At 41.6% G+C, this 18,831-nt stretch overlaps 1 protein-coding gene across 2 annotated transcripts; it reads right to left on the minus strand.

Moving 5' to 3' along the window:
- Window positions 1-269: 269 nt before the first annotated feature.
- On the minus strand, window positions 270-10,850 carry LOC134639677 (cytochrome P450 3A40-like). 2 transcript variants are annotated; one of them, XM_063491005.1, is made up of 14 exons: window positions 10,612-10,850; window positions 9,673-9,832; window positions 9,427-9,520; window positions 9,170-9,222; window positions 8,815-8,914; window positions 7,357-7,473; window positions 6,838-6,923; window positions 5,900-6,042; window positions 5,659-5,783; window positions 4,421-4,505; window positions 1,699-1,859; window positions 1,368-1,594; window positions 791-953; window positions 270-700 (listed from the first exon to the last, which is right to left on the minus strand). In XM_063491005.1, the coding sequence occupies exons 2-14, from the start codon at window positions 9,738-9,740 to the stop codon at window positions 626-628; spliced, it is 1,497 nt and encodes a 498-aa protein (XP_063347075.1). In that variant the 5' UTR covers window positions 9,741-9,832; window positions 10,612-10,850; the 3' UTR covers window positions 270-625. The 2 variants fall into 2 exon arrangements, with proteins under 2 accessions (XP_063347075.1, XP_063347076.1); XM_063491006.1 differs by lacking the exon at window positions 9,673-9,832 and having other exon boundaries at window positions 271-700; window positions 10,612-10,841.
- Window positions 10,851-18,831: the final 7,981 nt, after the last annotated feature.

Below are 18,831 nucleotides of genomic sequence, written 5' to 3' on the forward strand. Positions count from 1 at the left end.
AAATGGGAAAACAGAAATACCTGTGACATAAATGTAAATGTGTTAGCTAGTGGTGCAATGGATCAAAAATCTTCGGATCACAATTTTCGGATCAGCAAAAAAAAAGAAAAAAAGACAAAATCTTAACATTTACTTATTAACTTATTGAAGTATTTTTTGCCTATTAAAAACATTCAACTCAAGCAGAATATCTCTTTGGACAGTTAAGTCTCTAGATTTCAAATTGTAATTTTATTTATTCATTTGTATAAAGCTCATGCATGACAGCAAACAAGACAAAAATAACAAAGGCAAACCTAAAGATCAAGTGTCACAGAATAATATGTTTGCACAAATTAAAGATGGTTATCAGGAAATTCATACAGTAAACCACTAGTAAAGTTAGCTTTTTGAAAAAAGCTCAACACAATTTAAAGAAGAGTAATTACATTTGATTTATTAATATTGCAAGAAAATTCAAATATTTACACTGCACTGATTTAACATTTTACAGTTAAGCAGCAGAAAAAAAAACTGCACAATGAATGCCCTTATGGCAGCACTTGCCCCACATTAAAAGAAAATCATACAATAAAATGTTTGATAGGATTTTTTTTTTGATAGGATGGAGATGTTCCCTCTTACACTACTTGTTTCTGGGAACAAACCTGAGTTTTACAGGCTGAACTGGCTGAAACTTCCAGTCAAACCGAAGTGGAATCTAAAAAAAAAAAAGAAAAATGGATGTAACATCAGTGACAGGACAGCAGAGTACCATGACAGTCTGAATGTGGAAGAGTGTTGCTCCTACCATGGTCTCTTTGCATGTTTCCAAAGTGTACTTCTGCAAGAGACAGACAATAACCATCTTCATGACGAGGATGGCGTAGCGCATCCCAACGCAGTTACGAGGGCCGAGTCCAAATGGCATGTACGCGTATGGGTTCACCTCTTCCATGTTGTCTTTACTGAACCTGCAGATACAGATCAAACAAACTTTAAAAATGTAGATATGTAAAATCAAATAATTCTCATTGTACTGAGCCATGATTTTTAGGCAGTCTGTAGACCTACAACGTAAAGAGTAGGGGGGCATAGGTCAGGGCAAAAATATATCATTACTTCTAAAGCTTTGAGGAGCTCTTCTTGCAGAGCAATCTAAGCAGAGATTAGGGACCCATTGGCCAGTTTGGCCAGTTAGATCATTTGATCTAACTAGCCAATGATCAAAGCAGTACTTAGGTGGAAGCTATAATGGATAAAACATCCGAAAGATCTACCAAAGATAAAGCAAAGCATAATGTCCCAGGTTTCACTAATTACTTTTCTTGCGAAGGATGACAGGGTTCTTCATAACCTTGTGATGACACACCTACACGTACATTTACCTCTCTGGTCTAAAAAGCTCAGGTGAGTCCCAGTAGCGTGGGTCTTTGTGTAACACCCACACAGGAATCCTAATTGTGGTTCCTTCAGGGATGGTGAGTCCATTCACTTGCACAGTTTTTTTGCACACCCTGTTGAGGCGAGGGGCAGTGGGAATCAGTCGCATGGATTCAAGTATAACTTGGTCCAGGTACTGTAGACTGGTCAGCTCTTCATATGAAATGGGTGCCTAGGCAAAATATAAAGAAGAAGGCAAACATAAAAACAAAATATGCAAATGGCGTCCACCACTGAATCAAGGATGGCAACAAATTATGTGATGAATTACCGTACATCTTTCTTCAGGTTAGCATCAATTTCTTTGTGTAAGGTCTGCAACGCATCAGGGTTGGTGGCCAGATTATAAAGGATGTTAGTTAGAGTGGTACTGGTGGTCTCGTAGGCTCCAAAGATGAAGACCAAGGCCTGGGAAAGAATCTCATGTTCAGTCAAACCTATGAAAAAAAAAAAAAATTTAATTATCTTATTTAAGCGTAATCAGTAGCTAGTACCTTCTTGCCCCTGCGGGCAGTTAGAGTTAGGGTTAGGGTTAAAGCTGGTGCTACTAATTCCTACAGGTGTTCTGACTTTTCTGGAGTCTTGGAACACACAGTGGTACCATACCCTCATGAGCATCATTTGAACAGTGTTGTGCTGCAGAAAGTAGTGTGTTACTACAAAAATGGCAAGAAAAAGGCAATTAAGATGGAAGAGAAACAGACTATCATAACGCTTAAAAATGTAGGCGTTTTTTGTTTTTTTTAACAGAGAAATTGTAAACAACGTCAGACCCAAAGAAACGACTGAATTCGAGGACAAGTTTCTGAGAGTTAACGGCTTGCATGATAGGCAGCTTACAGGACAACAGCTTTAAGCGCAGCTTAATAGTGGTTGTAGTTATTAGGAGTTGGGATGGTGTGTCTTGTTGCTGTCCTGTTATTTCCCTTTTTCAGCGCAGGCGGGCAGGACTGTGATCCTCTGGATTCCCTGGCACACCTGTAGGGCATCAGGCATCATCAGCTGGGGCTATTTGAGGAGCAGCGCAGCTGCTGTCTGGTGTCGGAGTATTGCCTCATCCACAATTGGTAACGTGTTGGTCTCTTTCTGAATATTGGTCACCCTCGTCAGCCTGTGCCATCACTAGCCCGCACTCTATTTGCCTCATCCACCAGCTCCTCACACCCCCTGGCCCAGCCTGTCACCAAACTTGTGGCAAGTAAGCTCTCCAACTCTCTCACCTCACATAGTCCTCGCCTTCCTCTCACCATGTCTATTCTCTAATCTCTGCTCCCTTGCCTTCCCATAGACTGTTGGAGTCCTCCACCAGTTATAACGGCAATCCCAGAACTCTGTTATTGTTACTCTTTCACTGTAAATAAATCATTTACGCTGTAGCTTAAAGTGTCTGTGCGATCTGCTACCTGGGTCCACGTGGGTTGACCCTAACAGCAGTAAGCAAGTCTCAGTTTCAAATGTACAGAGAAGACTTCGAGCTGCAGGCATGACAGGACGAGTTGAAGCAAGACACTAAGACGTTGGAACAAGACAAAGAGGCTTGCCTGGGTCATGAAACACCGCCATTGGACTATTGAAGACTGGAAGAAGGTATGGACTGATGAATCCAAATTTGAAATCTTCAGTTCATCATGCAGGACATTTGTACGCCATCAAGAAGGCGAATTTTTGGTTCCACAGTGTGTGGCATCAGCTGTCAAACATGGAGAAGGAAGTGTGATGGTCTGGGGCTGTTTTGCTGGATCCAGGTTCAGTGACTTGTACAGAGGGAGAGGCACCCTGAACCAAAACAACTACCACAACATTCTGCAGCAGCATGCAACACCCTGTGGTATGAACCTAGTTGGTCAGGGGTTCATCCTACAGCAAGATAATGACCCAAAACATAATTCCAAGCTTTGCCAGAAAACCTCAGGAAAAAAAGAACAAGATGTAACCTTGAAATCAGGAAGTGGCCAACACAGTCTCCAGACTCAAACCTTTGGTTTGGGTTGGACTGGGCAGAAGAGTGAAACCAAAGCAACATACAAGTGCCACTCATTTGTGGGAACATCTGCATCAGATATGAGAACTTTCTAAAAAAATATTTGATATTTTTTAGTTTTATTGTAGAATGAATGCCACGGGTGTGTTCAGCTGTTATATCTGTCAAAGGTGGCTGGCTGCTTTGATGATTCAAAAGTTTAGAATACATTTTGGTTCATAAATTGATTCCATGATTTCTTTCTTTTTTTTAAACTCCAACTGCATATTTGTAATATTCATTCGTTTCATTTCAGAGTGCAATGAGACATTAAACTGCATCATTTTAAATAAAAAGATACAAGAACAGACTTCCCTGTTCTTGTATTATTTTTCTATGCTTTTAAGATTAATACTAAAACTTTCTGTGATGGAGTTTGGTTTGTGGCTCAGCTGCAGGGGAAGGGTGTAGCAGCAGGTTCAGGGTGTGGTGTCAAAGGCTGCACACACCTGAGCTCCATCATCCAGTCATGGCTCTCCGATAAAGGATGTGCTGGGACCTGAGGTAGGAGGTGTGTGTGCTACAGGACAGCTGAAAAGCTGTACATTTAGTTAAGGGTATGCATTGGTGCCAATGCATACCCTTAACCTCGATTCTTGTCTTCTGTAGTTTACATTCGACTGAAGGGTACATGTTGACCTGAGATCCAACTTGGTTAATGTAATTTTTTATAGAAAACAAACATTTTCAAGCCAGATTATCAAAAATGTTACAATAGCTAGGATGGCTCTATAAATATTTACAGGGATGTCATGGTGATGTGTAGAGCCCTTCAGCTGATTATCATCCAGCTCCTGGTTTATAATATATGATACTGACTGACTGGTCTTTTGAGACATGAGCAGATTGATGTCATGAGAAAAATGTGTGTGTTAAACTCCTGATTGTGTGTGTTAAACCCCTGATCCTGAGTTGTCTAAAGTAAATGTGACATAGGTGAATGGGTTATTCTGGATTACTTCTGTGGTAAACACATACCTTTACTTGGCTGTTCTTCATCGTTCTTAAATGTCTTTTCTGGGATCTCACTCTGAATCAACACCTGCAGGAAGTCTGCTCGAGCCTACATCAGAAAAGACAATATTCAAATGTGCTCACATGTGGATGATTGAGAGTCAACAGCAGAAGAAAAATATCAATAATGTTTGCGGTGTGCATAGACTGTATATAAAAGATGGCAAATGATTCCAGTTTATCCGGTCTTTAAGTGATGATGTGACAAATCCTACTTCCGGGCCTAAAGTAGTCTGCGTTTAATATGGCTTTTGTATTGTTAACATGTTTAATGTTTTGTATTTTGTTCTATTTAATCTCAAAAAGCTCCTAAAAACAATCAGTGATCACTGTTGACCTCCCTCGGCTTTTATTACCGCTAATCATTTATTTAAGCTCAGTTTTTAAAACCTTACGATGTAACTACAGCCCAGCCCATGCAGCAGTATATGAATGACTAACCTCGTATTGTGGATGGATTATCTCAGGTGTTCTCCTAAATGAAGTTTGGTCCGTTTACAGCATCATTGCCATGCGATTACATTTGTTCCTGACCACCGAGAACCCTCACGTTAACTTTTATCGAGTGGAAAAAAAGTTAGCTTGTTTATATTATGCTAACATAGCTGTGTCGCTAGCGGTCACGTAGCACATCATTATATACCAGCTAGCCAAACTTCAGTAACCCTACAAACGTCACTGCTGTTTAGTTTTCTGTCTTCATTTATGTTAGAAGTGATAGCAGAGCTGTACGTTTTAATTTGTTTCCAAAACCCCTCAGTCAGGACAGGCTATATTGTATTTAGATGGAAGCTAGCGAGCTAACTTCCTGCTAACTTCTAACTCCGTTAAATGTCATAAATTCCGTTTTCATGGATGCCTGGGTGTTAAACTCAATTGTTACACCTGGTAGAGCAGAACGCTGATCATTTTATTAAAGATGAAAGACTTTAGACAGTTTTTAACTCTCAGTAATGCCACAGTGATCGTTTGATATATGGACCTGCAGCGGAGTTTAGGCCCAGACACGGCTAGTGACGTCAGACTTAAAGACCGGATTAACCTAAATTATTTTCCCGTAGCTTACAGGGAGCAAGTCCTGTGGTTTCAAAGCTAGATGTATATGGAAAATAACCTTCTTTTGTCTCTCCTGTCTATAAACATTTCTGATGAGCTGATGGCCTCTGTGACTAGTTTCATGTCCTTGTCAATTTAATGCTTACAGATTTGTCTTCATGATGCTGGTTTTTAAATTTCTTGAGGATGTTGTAGAAAAAGTCAATACTGTCCTTGGGTGTGATTTCCATGTTCAGGAACTTTGCCAGACGTCCACCAAAGGGAACTGCCACTGAAAGCAGACCAGACTGAATAAGCAAAATTTGACATCCTGCAGATATCATTGAGTTTGCTTTCTGAAAACAAATCAATTAAATGAGTTTTTTAAAAGTCAAAAGAAGGACATACTTATGAATAAGAAAAGCCACATTTTGAATTTAAGGAACTTTTGGACTTGAACATTAACTGGATCATTTGGATTGTTTATGGAGTCTATCTCCACACTGAAAGAAGCACTGGTCACAGTGTCTAAACTGTAAGGAGCCACAAACCTATGAGAGTTGGAAAACACAAGTGATCAGGTGCATTATTTATTTTAGGATTGTTACGTTCTTTGTCTAGGCGTGTATTGAACACAACAAGAAATTGGCCAACTCACGATCCACTAAAGCAAGAACACAAACAGTAGTATCTTTTAAAGTGCTAAGCAGCCATTTATTTGCTTCAGCAGTGAGCAGTGCCAAAAATAACAAACAAAACTCCCTAATGGTCCCTATGCTTTCCTACACAAATGAAAACCAAACAAAAGACAATTCACTTACCTAACTTTCTAAATGAAAAACAGGAGAAAACTCAATCAACAAAAATGGCTTCTCATGCCTACTAGGCTGCTGCAGTGAAGAATATATACAAGGTGAACAAAATACACAATTGCTACTTTACAAATCTATTTACAGCTATTTACAGAATTAAGATACTAACACCAGACACACATACACGGTTATACTTGCAAATCAATGGGCAAAAACACTCTATGAAACAACGACTCAAAAACACATGCTATTTGTTGGATGGTGGAGGCTAGTAGAGAGGGGGGGCCAGCTGGCTGTCATCTGGTAGTTAAATACTGGAGGTGATCAGCCAATTATCCAATCCAAGGACAGGAAGAGACTCCACCCAACTACTCAGCAGGCACGCCCAGGTCCACCTCCTAAGAGAAAAGGGGGAAAAAAACCCACAGCCATCCTCTGGTGGGAGGAGTCGCACATAACACAAACACTGACAACCTTGGAACATAACAGGATGAACAATTTAATATGTTTGCATATTTCAGATGAACAACATACTGTTTGACAGTGATGGGTTCATCCAAATTCATTTCCTCAAGTTTTGCAACAAGTCGTTCTGCATAGCGAGCAACGAGGGGAAAAACCTTTTTTTTATATAATGGAGACAAAATAAGAAAATTATGTTATTAATATTCTGTATATGTTAAATGTCTGTCAGATATGTAGAAAGAAAACAGATCAAAACACACTGATGATGTTTTTACATTTTTTTTGTAAACTCGTTTTCTCTATTTTAAAAGGTTTAACAATGTCTTTACAGTGTCTGTGAAAAAAATAAGAACATCTAATGGGAATTGCTGGCTTTTGTTTTTGTACTTCATTTTGTATATAGTTTAATCACATTAGTGGTTATGTCTTGATGCATACTCAATCATCCAGGTATTGAAATCCCAAAAAGTTGATTCTTTTCTTCTGGACGTAGCGTTTTCAGTGGGGGAAATGTTTCATCACCTTTCACCCACTGAAACAAACTTTTTGGGATATAAGTGGTTAATGAACTTTAGATATGATATCAACCTGTTTCAGTCTTCCACTGGTGAAGCATGGAGACACGCTGTTGCGAATTCGTTTCCACCTTTCATCTTTGACTACTACAAGAGCGTCATCCATAGGTCCAGTGAAAAAACCAGTATCCTGTGAAAAGGAAATAATAACTCTCAATGTTTGCTTACATCTCCAACATCAGTTTGCACGTATAATGTAATGTAATTGGTATCTTCTCTGTGTTGGCTCTATGTTGATTATTCATATAGAACTTCCTTTGGCTAGATCGACACACATGGGTACATGCAACAGTGGAAAGTAAACAAACAACAAATACCAACATCACCATAAATAAGTACTACAGTGTAAAGAGGTTCGAGTAAAATGTAATTAGTAACCCGTCATATTTATCCAGGTTTGTTTGATAATATAGATGTGGGGAAACGTGATATTTGTTAAAAAATATCTTGACTACTACCAGTGCTTAATGATGATTGATTAAATAAGCACATGTCAGAAAACTGTTTCAAAGTACACCACTCACTAGTACAATGCTGATAATTTATATTATTTATATATTATATAATATATTTATATATTGTTTCTGTCCTAGAAACAATAATGTGATGATTTCAATTGGTTTAAATTAGGGCTGTCAAAATTAACGCGTTATTTCACAGGAGAGAACCTGTGTTCAGAGATTGAAGAAAACTATTCAAATTCTCTTTGAATTTAAGCACACATTCTTTGTGTTTATTCTGCATTTACTTCATTATATTGCATAAATGTCAGTTACAAGCTTAACTAAAAGTTTTTAAAAAGTAATTGCAACCAGGCTATTGACCAAGTAATTGTGATTAATTATGATTAATTACAGAAAGTTGTGAGATTAATTAGTTAATTTTTAATCTATTGACAGCACTAGTTTAAATACATAAACCCTTCATGCAATTAGCTTTGATTCTGTCATACACAGTAAGATAGATAACGTCTGTTTTTGTTGTGTAGTTGTTTTGTGAAACAGTGAAGTGTGTTTCCTGGTTTGCTTCATGTTCTTCAGCTGCTGTGTTGGCTGATGTAACCCTTGAGTAATAAAAGTGTAACTCTTTGTGTAAAGCACAGAGAACTACTGCAAGTTCAGCCTGTTGGATTTTAATATTACTTCATTTACATTTCATGTGGTAACAGACTTTCCCTGTAATGCTGCCGTTGTTTTCCTAAACACATCGGCCTGACACTATAAACTACAGCATTTCCCAAGTTGCTTTCAAAATCACTGCTAGCAATTTTGTTAAGGTAAAAAAGTGAAAAAGCATTTGTATCTATGTTTTGCTAACATTTTACGTTCTATGAGGAGTGGCAGGACATCCAAAGGTTTCATGAAATCTAATAAATGATGCAACTTAAATCTGAGAGCAGATGTCAGCATTGTACTACATCTGAGTTGCTGAATTTTCACTTTGGTATATGATAGAAAGAGGAGCTTCTTACCCTGCGGTTGGTGAACACAGAGTAGCACTCCTTCACCATCACAGTTTTAACAATCTCAGGGTCGGCCACCATTAACAACGGCGTTCGTCCATTGTACAACCTGCAAAAAAGAAAACAGCCTTTTGTTTTACAATAACACAATGACTAATTGTTTAACACATTTTTGGTTTTGTTTTTTAGTTGCTTTAGACCGCAGCATTATTGACAATGAATTCAGAATTGTTGTATTTTATTTATTTTTTAAATTTTATTTATTCTTATTTTTTTTGGGGGGGGGGGGGGGGGGGGGGATTGCATGGCTCACAAACATATTTTAACATGAGTGGACTTCCTGGTTGATGAAGTAAATACTCACCCCCAGACGTCACCATACTTGGCATGACATTCTAGGTCAAAACCAAGAATTCCCTGCAAAAAGTTACAGGAAAATGTGTTTCAGTGTCAATATGCCACTGAGTAGGACATGTGCATTCAAAATACAGAGAAGTCAGGCAGGTCAGTGATAGTGACGATTGATAAGGACAATACATATGTCCTTCTCACTTCTTAAAGATCAAATCAGTCAGCTCCTCGTATCCCAGTCTCTAAGGTGAGTTTGGTTTCTGTGCGTACCTTTCTTATGCCCAGCATCGTTCCAACAAAAGGCAGGGGCCTCGGTCCAGGTATCCCCAGCTTTTTGAAGAACCGATATGGCCATAATCCGTACCTGTGTCACAAAACAGAGAAAATCTGAAATCGTCAGTTGGACATTAAAACAAAGGGAATACAGGAGAAACAAAATTCCACGATGGGTGGTTTGACCGTGACATAAGATAAAGGCTCGATTTTCTTGCAAAACAGTAGTCGAGGAATACTCACAGTAATATCAGCGTGAAAAGCAGGACCAGCAAAGTCCAGGTGGTTGCTGAAAACAGCGTGAAAACCATTGCGACTCCTTTCCGACAAAGTGCTACAAGTGAGGCAGAAGGCTGGAAAATCTGTGTTTTTAAAGCCTCTGCCTCTGTGTGGTGGGAGGAATCTATGAGACAGAAATGTGATTATGTAATAAGCTCCATAAAGGGTCAGAGGCGGCAGAAGTTTTTAAACCTTTTTTCTTCGCATTCTTACTGTGTTTGTGCAACAACTGAATGAGAAGAAAACACACTTTAGCCTTCACACGGAACATCACTGCCTGCAAAATATGGCTTCTCCAAGAAAATCAAGCAAAATAAAGTTTATTTAAGCTAAAACGTTTAATTTCTTTTTTCCTTTTTCTTTTTTTTGGCTGTTGTTCTTATTAAACGCATTTCTGATCTGTTTTCATCTTGTCGGATATTCAGTTGCATTCAGGATAGAAGGTCAACTAAAAGACAAAAATATTTCTGCCGTGAGTGTGAAATTGTTCTGTAAATTAGCTTTCGTTTTGAACCATTTTAATATTTCTTCATGGTTATAATAAAGCCGTTAGAATCTGAAGTTCTTCATTATCCCCATAATAGTTATTTTTCCACCTTCCACGGCTGCTACGTGATGTAGTTGGTCTGTGACTGACTTTTGACATAAAAGTCTTGTTATCCGATTCTCTTTTTTATGATGTTTGTGTGAAACTATTACAGCTGCGGATGCTCTGCACTTTTGTGTAACCTTTCCCACAATAACACAGTAAACGCAAAGAGATCTGTGGCCAACTACTTTCTCCCATTGCATCGGTTCTGCAATGTTTATGTTTTATGTTCTTAGTGGTGTCCCTGCTAGTTTTAAAAACCCACTCCCTGTTGGTATATGAGCGACAGACGCTGCTTAATATCCGTGACTCACTATTGAAGCTCCCCAGCGTTAGCGAGCGATGTGGAGGACTCCCGCCGCCTCTGGCGTCGGTACCGGGGGAACTACATCGCCGTGACCCCCCCTGGAATCCTTCGAAACGGAAGCGCTGGAGAAGGGGACGAATGCGCGGCACGCGCTCTGGGAAGCGTGTTCGGGTCAGAAATTGGATGCGGCGGGTCCTTACTGTTGTATTGTTGATAATGTTTGCACTCCGTGCTTACTGTCCCTTGTGGTTTGCCGTAGTGGCAACGGGGAGTGTTTGGTTTACGGAAGTGGGTGTGTGTTATATTATTGGACTGCACGAGCGGCAATAAAGTAAATGGTGGCTCACGAAGCAGATTAAGAATACTTTATTCATATGTTTGAGAACGGAATATTACATGGTGTCAGAGTAAATCGAACTAAACGCCCACTGACGGAGCGAAATGGATTCGTCTGGAGTTCCTGCACCACGAATGGACTGGGATTCAGCTAATCTTCCCGATGCCTGGCGGAGGTTCGTACAACATGTGAAGCTAATGTTTAGCGGCCCGCTAAGCGGCAAGCCCGAGGAGACCCAGTGCAGCTATCTTCTTCTGTGGGTAGGAGAAAGAGGCAGAGACATTTATAACACATGGCAGCTATCTGATGAAGAAGCTAAAAAGCTGACCACCTATCTCGACAGGTTTGAACAGTACCTCATGCCGAAAACGAACACCATTTTTGCCAGATACAAGTTCAATGAAAGACTCCAAGGTGAAGGGGAGTCATTTGAACACTTTGTGACAGAGTTAAAGTTACTCGTCAAGCAGTGTGGCTATGTTAACAGCGATGAAATGGTCCGAGACAAGGATTGTCTTTGCAACCAGTTTCCCACAAGTCAGAGAAAAGCTGCTGAGCCAAGGGTCAGATTTGACTCTAGAAAAAGCCATAGACATTGCACGCTCCTATGAGATCGCACAAAACCAATTGAAAGCCATGGTCGACCCACACACAAGCCTGCAGGGTGCTGTGCCTGCGCATGCAGTATCCGCTAAGCGCCAGAGTACGCAGCAAAAACGTAGGAGGCCACCTCATCATAATAAGATGGGACAATTGTGTGGAAGATGTGCACGAGCACACAGCCAGAAGGAGGAGTGCCCTGCAAAAGGGAAGAGGTGCAAAAAGTGCAATAAAATGAACCACTTTGCCAAAGCATGCCGTTCAGAAGCACCACATCAACCCAACCCAGTGTACTCTATTAACCCTGACACTCCAAGCGATGAAGCGGAGCTATTCATAGATTCCATAACAAAGTGCAATGAAGGCGAGGCTGATGAACAGGCTTACGCTGACGTAGAAGTAGGCTCACCGCATCACACTGTGAGTTTTAAGCTTGACACAGGAGCCACTGCTAACGTCATCCCTGCCCGTTTGTTTATGAAGTGTTTCAAGCAGGTCAGCTTGGCACCGCCCACACGCACACTATCTGGCTATGGAGGAGAAAAACTCAACATCAAAGGCACCTGCCAGTTGAAGTGCAGATGGGAAGACATTCACAAGATGCTGACCTTTGACATAGTAGAAACTGCAGCACCCCCCATCCTAGGGTTGAGAGCATGCCTGGATCTAAACCTAGTCAAGCTGGTCATGTCAGTACAGATCACAAGCGTCATGGAGGAGTTTGCTGATGTGTTTAAAGGCATAGGGAAATTCCCAGGAGAATGCGACTTACACATTGACCCAGACGCCATGCCCGTCGTGTGCCCCCCACGGAGGATCCCTTTCACACTGCGGGAACGACTGAAACAGGAGTTGGATGACATGGAGAAAAATGGCATAATCGTCAAAGTAAAAGAACCCACAGAATGGGTAAACGGACTGGTGGTCGCAGAGAAACGTAATGGGAAGCTCAGAGTGTGCCTTGATCCTCGCGATTTAAACAAAGCCATCAAAAGACCCCATTACCCGCTTCCAACGTTGGATGACATCACACCAAAGCTGGCAGGAGCACAGTACTTCAGTGTCATGGATGCTCGCTCAGGCTATTGGGCCATCCAGTTAACCACCAAGTCATCACTCCTCACCACCTTCAACACGACCTTTGGCAGGTACCGTTTTCTGCGCCTTCCTTTTGGGGTAATATCAGCACAGGACATTTTCCAAAGGAAAATCGATGAGACATACGAAGGGCTCAATGGAGTGGCAGCCATCGTGGATGACATCCTCGTGTTTGGCAGGACAAAGGAGGAACACGACGAGAACCTCCGTGCCATGCTTGAGCGCACAAGGGAGCGAGGAGTGCGTCTCAATCCAGAGAAATGTGTCATAGGCGCCACAGAAGTGAGTTACTTTGGACACAAACTCACCCGGGAGGGCATCCAGCCAGACCCAAAGAAACTGCAGGCCATAAAGGATATGCCACCTCCTGAGAATAAGAATGAGCTCGAGACAATTCTTGGAATGGCGAACTACCTGTCCAGATTCGCACCACGACTATCAGAAGTGAACGCACCGCTGCGTCAGCTGCTCAAGCAAGACTCGGAGTTCATCTGGGATCAGAATCACGACAGAGTCTTCCAGCAAATGAAGGATCTCATAACCAGAGAACCAGGCCCCATACTGGCATACTACGACACGACCAAGGAGCTACGGCTACAGGTAGATGCATCGAAGTATGGTTTGGGAGCTGTGTTGATGCAGGACGGACACCCAATAGCATATGCTTCAAAGACACTGACCCCAACAGAGGTTAATTATGCACAGATCGAAAAAGAGCTCTTTGCAGTGTTGTTTGGATGCAAGCGTTTCCACACCTACATATACGGCAGAAGAGTCATCATCGAGTCAGACCACAAGCCGTTGGAGCACATACTGAAGAAGCCAATCTCTGTAGCTCCTGCTCGTCTGCAGCGCATGCTGTTACAGCTGCAGAGATACGACATACAGATCGTGCACCGGCCCGGAAAAGACATACCTGTGGCCGACACACTGTCCAGGAAACCATTGCTCGACCAAGACAGCACGCTAAGTGAAGGCATGGAGGACCAGATCCACTCAGTGATGAACAGCCTCCCAGTAAGTGACAAAAAGCTCTCAGAGATACAGGCTGCAACGGGATGCGACCCGCAGCTCACCCTGCTGAAGCAAACCGTGCATGATGGCTGGCCTGAGGACAGAAAAAAAATGCCCCAAAACCCTTTTGGACTTCTGGAATTTCAGAGATGAAATTTCACACTTCCATGGCATCATCTTCAAAGGTGACAAAATTATAGTGCCAACAGCCCTAAGAAACAACATGCTGGAGAAAATCCACACTGGGCACATGGGGATTGAGAGGAGTAAGCAGAGAGCGAGGGACGCCCTCTTCTGGCCAGGCATGGGCAAGGACATAGCTGCCACGGTGGAAAACTGTTCCATATGTCAGGAGAGGCGTGCGGCGAATCCCAAAGAACCTGTCATTCCACACCAGATTCCTGAGAGACCATGGCAGGCAGTGGCCTCAGATCTCTTCACATGGCGTGGACGGGACTACTTAGTAGTTGTGGACTATTACAGCCGCTACTTTGAGGTTGAAAGGCTATTCTCTACCACTGCAGGGTCCGTCATCAAAAAGCTCAAGGCCATATTCGCCAGACATGGTATACCAGAGAAGCTTATCTCAGATAACGGCCCACAGTACAGCTCTCGAGAGTTCAAGGATTTTGCAGTCACATGGGACTTTTTCCACACGACCTCAAGCCCTTTGTACCCACAAAGCAACAGCCTTGCCGAAAGAACAGTCAAAACGGCCAAATCAGTTCTGGATAAAGCCCATGCTCAGGGAGTAGACCCCTACCTGTCTCTATTGGAGCAAAGGAACACGCCAGTTGACGGCTTCAGGTCACCCGCGCAGCTCCTCATGAGTCGACGTCTGCGCTCAGTGATTCCCATCACTGGATACCAGCTGGTGCCTCGCATCATAAGCCAGACGGTCGTGCAAAAAACACGGATGGAAAGACAAGAGCATCAGAGGCGGTACTACAATCGCAGCGCCGCACCACTACCGAGGCTGCAGCAGGGGGACCACATCCGCTTTCAGCACGAGTCCGGAAGCTGGAGACCGGCTGTCATCATCCGACCTGCAGAGACTGCCCGCTCTTTCGTGATCCGTACTGGCGAGGGACAGACTATACGGCGTAACTGACGGCACCTGAGAGGTGCTAAGGCGTCACCGGCATCTTCAGCACCAACATCCGATCTGGTAACCCAGCCAGATAGTGCAGCTCAACAACAAGCCCCTGTCGCCATCTAGAGACACTAAAACACCAACCATGGACACTAGCCTTGCACTGACCACCAGATCAGGACGAGTGGTCAAACCAAGGGTCATCCTTGACCTGTGATTGTAAAGGGTGTAGGCGGATCGCTGCCCTAAGGAAAAAATAACTAAATAAACATGTCAAATGTCGATGTACTAATGAGTGCATATCCCGTGTTACATTGTTGTTGTTGGTCTCATGCCGCAGTAATTTACACATGACAGTGTTGAAAACTGTTCCTTGTCCTCATGTTCAGGATGTTCTGCTTTGAAATGCATACCAGCTGTGTCACTGGCGGACATTTAAAAAAAAAAAAAAAAAAAAGGGAGATGTTGTATTGTTGATAATGTTTGCACTCCGTGCTTACTGTCCCTTGTGGTTTGCCGTAGTGGCAACGGGGAGTGTTTGGTTTACGGAAGTGGGTGTGTGTTATATTATTGGACTGCACGAGCGGCAATAAAGTAAATGGTGGCTCACGAAGCAGATTAAGAATACTTTATTCATATGTTTGAGAATGGAATATTACACTTACCATCGGTGACCCTGGCTGTTTGGGACTTTATTTTGGCCTCAAACAGCGCTGCCTTCTTCCTGTTTACCGGACGTCATCGGAGCACGCTCACCTGAGGCTGCTTTATTGGTCGCCATGCCGACGGGATACAAGGGGAGGTGGAGCAAATATGAACAACCTTTAATTAGCTCTCTTAAACACAAGATCTGTATCAACTAAAACTCATGTTCTTCGGGACTTTTTTGGTACTCATAAGCTGGATGTCATGCTCCTAACTGAGACATGGCTGCGCGCTGGTGAAGTGGCACCCTTGTTGGAACTTTGCCCCACCGATGCCAGCGGTGTAGGCGGGGTAGCCTCTATCATCAAAGACTGTTTTAAATGCAAACAGAAAGTCCTGGTGTTTTTACCTCATTTGAGTCCCAACCTCTGACTTTAGGCTGTCCCGTGGTTCTAATTATAGTCATCTATCGTCCACCTAAATATAATGACTTGTTTATTTCGGAATTTTCAGACTTCTTGACATGTTTTATCACTCACTATGAAAGGATTCTTATAGTGGGGGACTTTAATATTCATCTGTGTTGTGAGGATAAACCCCTGGTCAAAGATTTCTTAAATGTAATTGATTCCTTAAACTTCACACAATTTGTGTCTGGGCCAACACGCAAGGGCCACACCCTAGACCTTGTCTTGGGCTACGGGCTGAATGTATCAATGACTGAAAATTGTATTTTACCTATCCTAGACCACTCCGCAATTTTATTTGATATTTTAATCCCTAAATCTCCAGCTTCTGTGAGGGGAAAATTGCCCCTCAGATCATCTCATTATATTAGCCCTGAAGCATTACTTGGAGTTAAATTACATCTACCCAATGTGTTGGACCCTATTTTTACCCAGGAGTTATGTGTGGACGCCTTGACTGCGAATCTTAATAATACACTTCTTGAACTACTGGACTCTGTTGCTCCCGTAAGGAAGTTGAAATGTCAAAAAAGGAACCCTATGCCTTGGTTAAATGAGGAGCTCTTGAACTTGAGAAGAAATTGTAGAAAAGCAGAGCGTCACTGGAGATCTTCCAGACTAGAAGTATTTCTCCAGGCTTGGAAGGACTCATTGTCTTCTCTTCAATCAGCGATGTCGACAGCGAAAGCAAATTATTTCTCAAATCTCATCATGAGCCATAAACATAACTCAAAACTCCTTTTCAACACAGTGTTGCAACTTACAGAGAGTAAGTCAACTCTCTGCTGTTCTAATTTGATAGCTCATGACTTTCTTACATTTTTCAGAGACAGGGCTGAAACACTTAGAAATCATATTACTCCCTCCTCAAGCTGTTCACTAGACTACTCAGCTGCTTTGCCTGTTGGTGCTGATAAACTGTTCCGTGACTTCAAGGTTATTTCTCTGTCTGGATTAACTAAGGTTGTAAAAGCAGCTTGATATACAACCTGTTCTTTGGATCCTTTACCAGCCTGGGTTATAAAGGAACTGTGGTCAGTATTAGGACCCTACATTCTGTTTCTTTTAAATTCTTCATTGACGACTGGAGTCTTTCCTGAATGTTTTAAATCAGCTGTGGTAGTGCCGATCTTGAAAAAGCCTGGACTGGATGTTGACATGGTCGCAAACTATAGACCCATCTCACATCTGTCTTTTTTATCTAAAATCTTTGAAAAAGTGGTTTTTAAGCAGCTCGCTGAGCATTTGTCAACAAGCAATCTGTATGAACCATTTCGGTCTGCTTTTAGACCAAATCACTCCACAGAAACAGCAAAGTGGTAAATGATCTGCTGGTAAATGCAGACAATGATCGCACTTCAGTTTTATTACTGCTGGATCTAAGTGCTGCGTTTGACACTGTGGATCACTGCATTTTATTGGATAGGCTTGAACATTTTATTGGAATTATAGAAACTGTTTTATCATGGCTGAGATCTTACCTGCTTGGAAGGTCTCAGACTGTTAGTTTTAAAAATGATCTCTCCGAGACTTGTGCAGTGAGGCATGGGGTCCCTCAGGGCTCTGTACTTGGACCATTGCTGTTTTCTATGTACCTGCTGCATCTTGGTGTTCTTTTACGTTCTTTTAATGTAACCTTTCATTGTTACGCTGATGACCTGCAGCTTTATGTTCCTTTAACCATTGGAAATTGTGCTGAAGTCTCTAAACTAGAATGTTGTTTATCTGCAATTAAGGGCTGGTTATCGGATAATTTCTTGCTCCTAAATACTGATAAGACAGAGTTGATGGTCATTGGGCCACACAAATTTCAGCACTTGTCCCAAAATTTCATCTTGAAAATTGATGACAGTGCCATAAATTGCAGGAACAAGGTAAAAAACTTGGGTGTGTGGTTCGATATGGTGCTCTCCTTTGAATCTCATGTAAAAGAGATAACAAAGACCACCTTTTATCATTTGAGGAACATAGCCAGAATCAGACAAGTTTTGTCAAGCGACACTGCAGAGGTTCTTGTCCATGCATTTGTGTCTTCCCGTATTGATTATTGCAATGCTCTTCTTTCTGGCCTACCAAAGAAAAGTTTTAGAGGTCTACAGATGGTGCAAAATGCAGCTGCTCGCATTTTAACAAGAACTGGGAAATTTGAGCACATTACCCCTGTTCTGAGATCTCTGCATTGGCTACCTTGTCAGGTTCAAGCAGATTTTAAGGTCCTGCTGCTCACCTACAAGGCTTTAAACGGATTGGCACCTACATACCTCTCCAACCTTTTACACGTTTATGTTCCATCTCGTGCTCTACGATCTCAGGACTCCGGCCTTCTAAAAGTTCCTAGAGCCAGAAAAAAGACAATTGGAGAGCGTGCTTTTTCTTTTCGTGCCCCATTTCTGTGGAACAACCTCCCTCAAGATATTCGGCAGGCATGCTCTGTGGAGGTTTTTAAAACTAAGTTGAAGACATATTTGTTCACCTTATCCTATATGTCTTAATTCTATGGCTTTTAGTTTTTAAATTTTTATTGTTTTTAACTTGTATTGTGTCATTTACCTGTATTGCTATGTATAGCTTTTATTTTATTTATCCCTTTAGTTGTACAGCACTTTGTTTGAAAGCGCTTTATAAATAAAGTTATTATTATTATTATTATTATTATAAAAACACTGGTGTAAATTTAGTGATATTGGTCACATGTATCAGTGTGCCAGGGGTAACTGCTTAGTAAATGCACGCTCTATTTAACATTGGATTTATTAGTACTTTTACACACCTGTGGTGTTTATTCACTGACAAAAATGCACAGAATTTAATGAAGTCGTTCATCTTAAAACTGTGGAATTGTAATTAGAATTTAAAATACAATTACACACACATACATCATTTGAGTATAAAGGTTTCAATTTCTTTTCAGTTTTATGAAAAACAGATTTCAGGCAAATTCTTCTCTGTAATATTATTTGTGAGGTTTATTTT

Source organism: Pelmatolapia mariae, linkage group LG13 (assembly GCF_036321145.2).
Source record: "Pelmatolapia mariae isolate MD_Pm_ZW linkage group LG13, Pm_UMD_F_2, whole genome shotgun sequence".
Taxonomy (NCBI): domain Eukaryota; kingdom Metazoa; phylum Chordata; class Actinopteri; order Cichliformes; family Cichlidae; genus Pelmatolapia; species Pelmatolapia mariae.

Excerpts from the sequence above, each read along its gene's own strand:
- LOC134639677 (XM_063491005.1), bottom strand. The coding sequence starts at position 9,740 with ATGGTTTTCACGCTGTTTTCAGCAACCACCTGGACTTTGCTGGTCCTG. Across the intron at positions 1,595-1,698 it reads ATGCTAACCTGAAGAAAGAT|GCACCCATTTCATATGAAGA; the intron begins GTACGGTAATTC and ends TATTTTGCCTAG. Across the intron at positions 701-790 it reads AAACATGCAAAGAGACCATG|ATTCCACTTCGGTTTGACTG; the intron begins GTAGGAGCAACA and ends TTTTTTTTTTAG.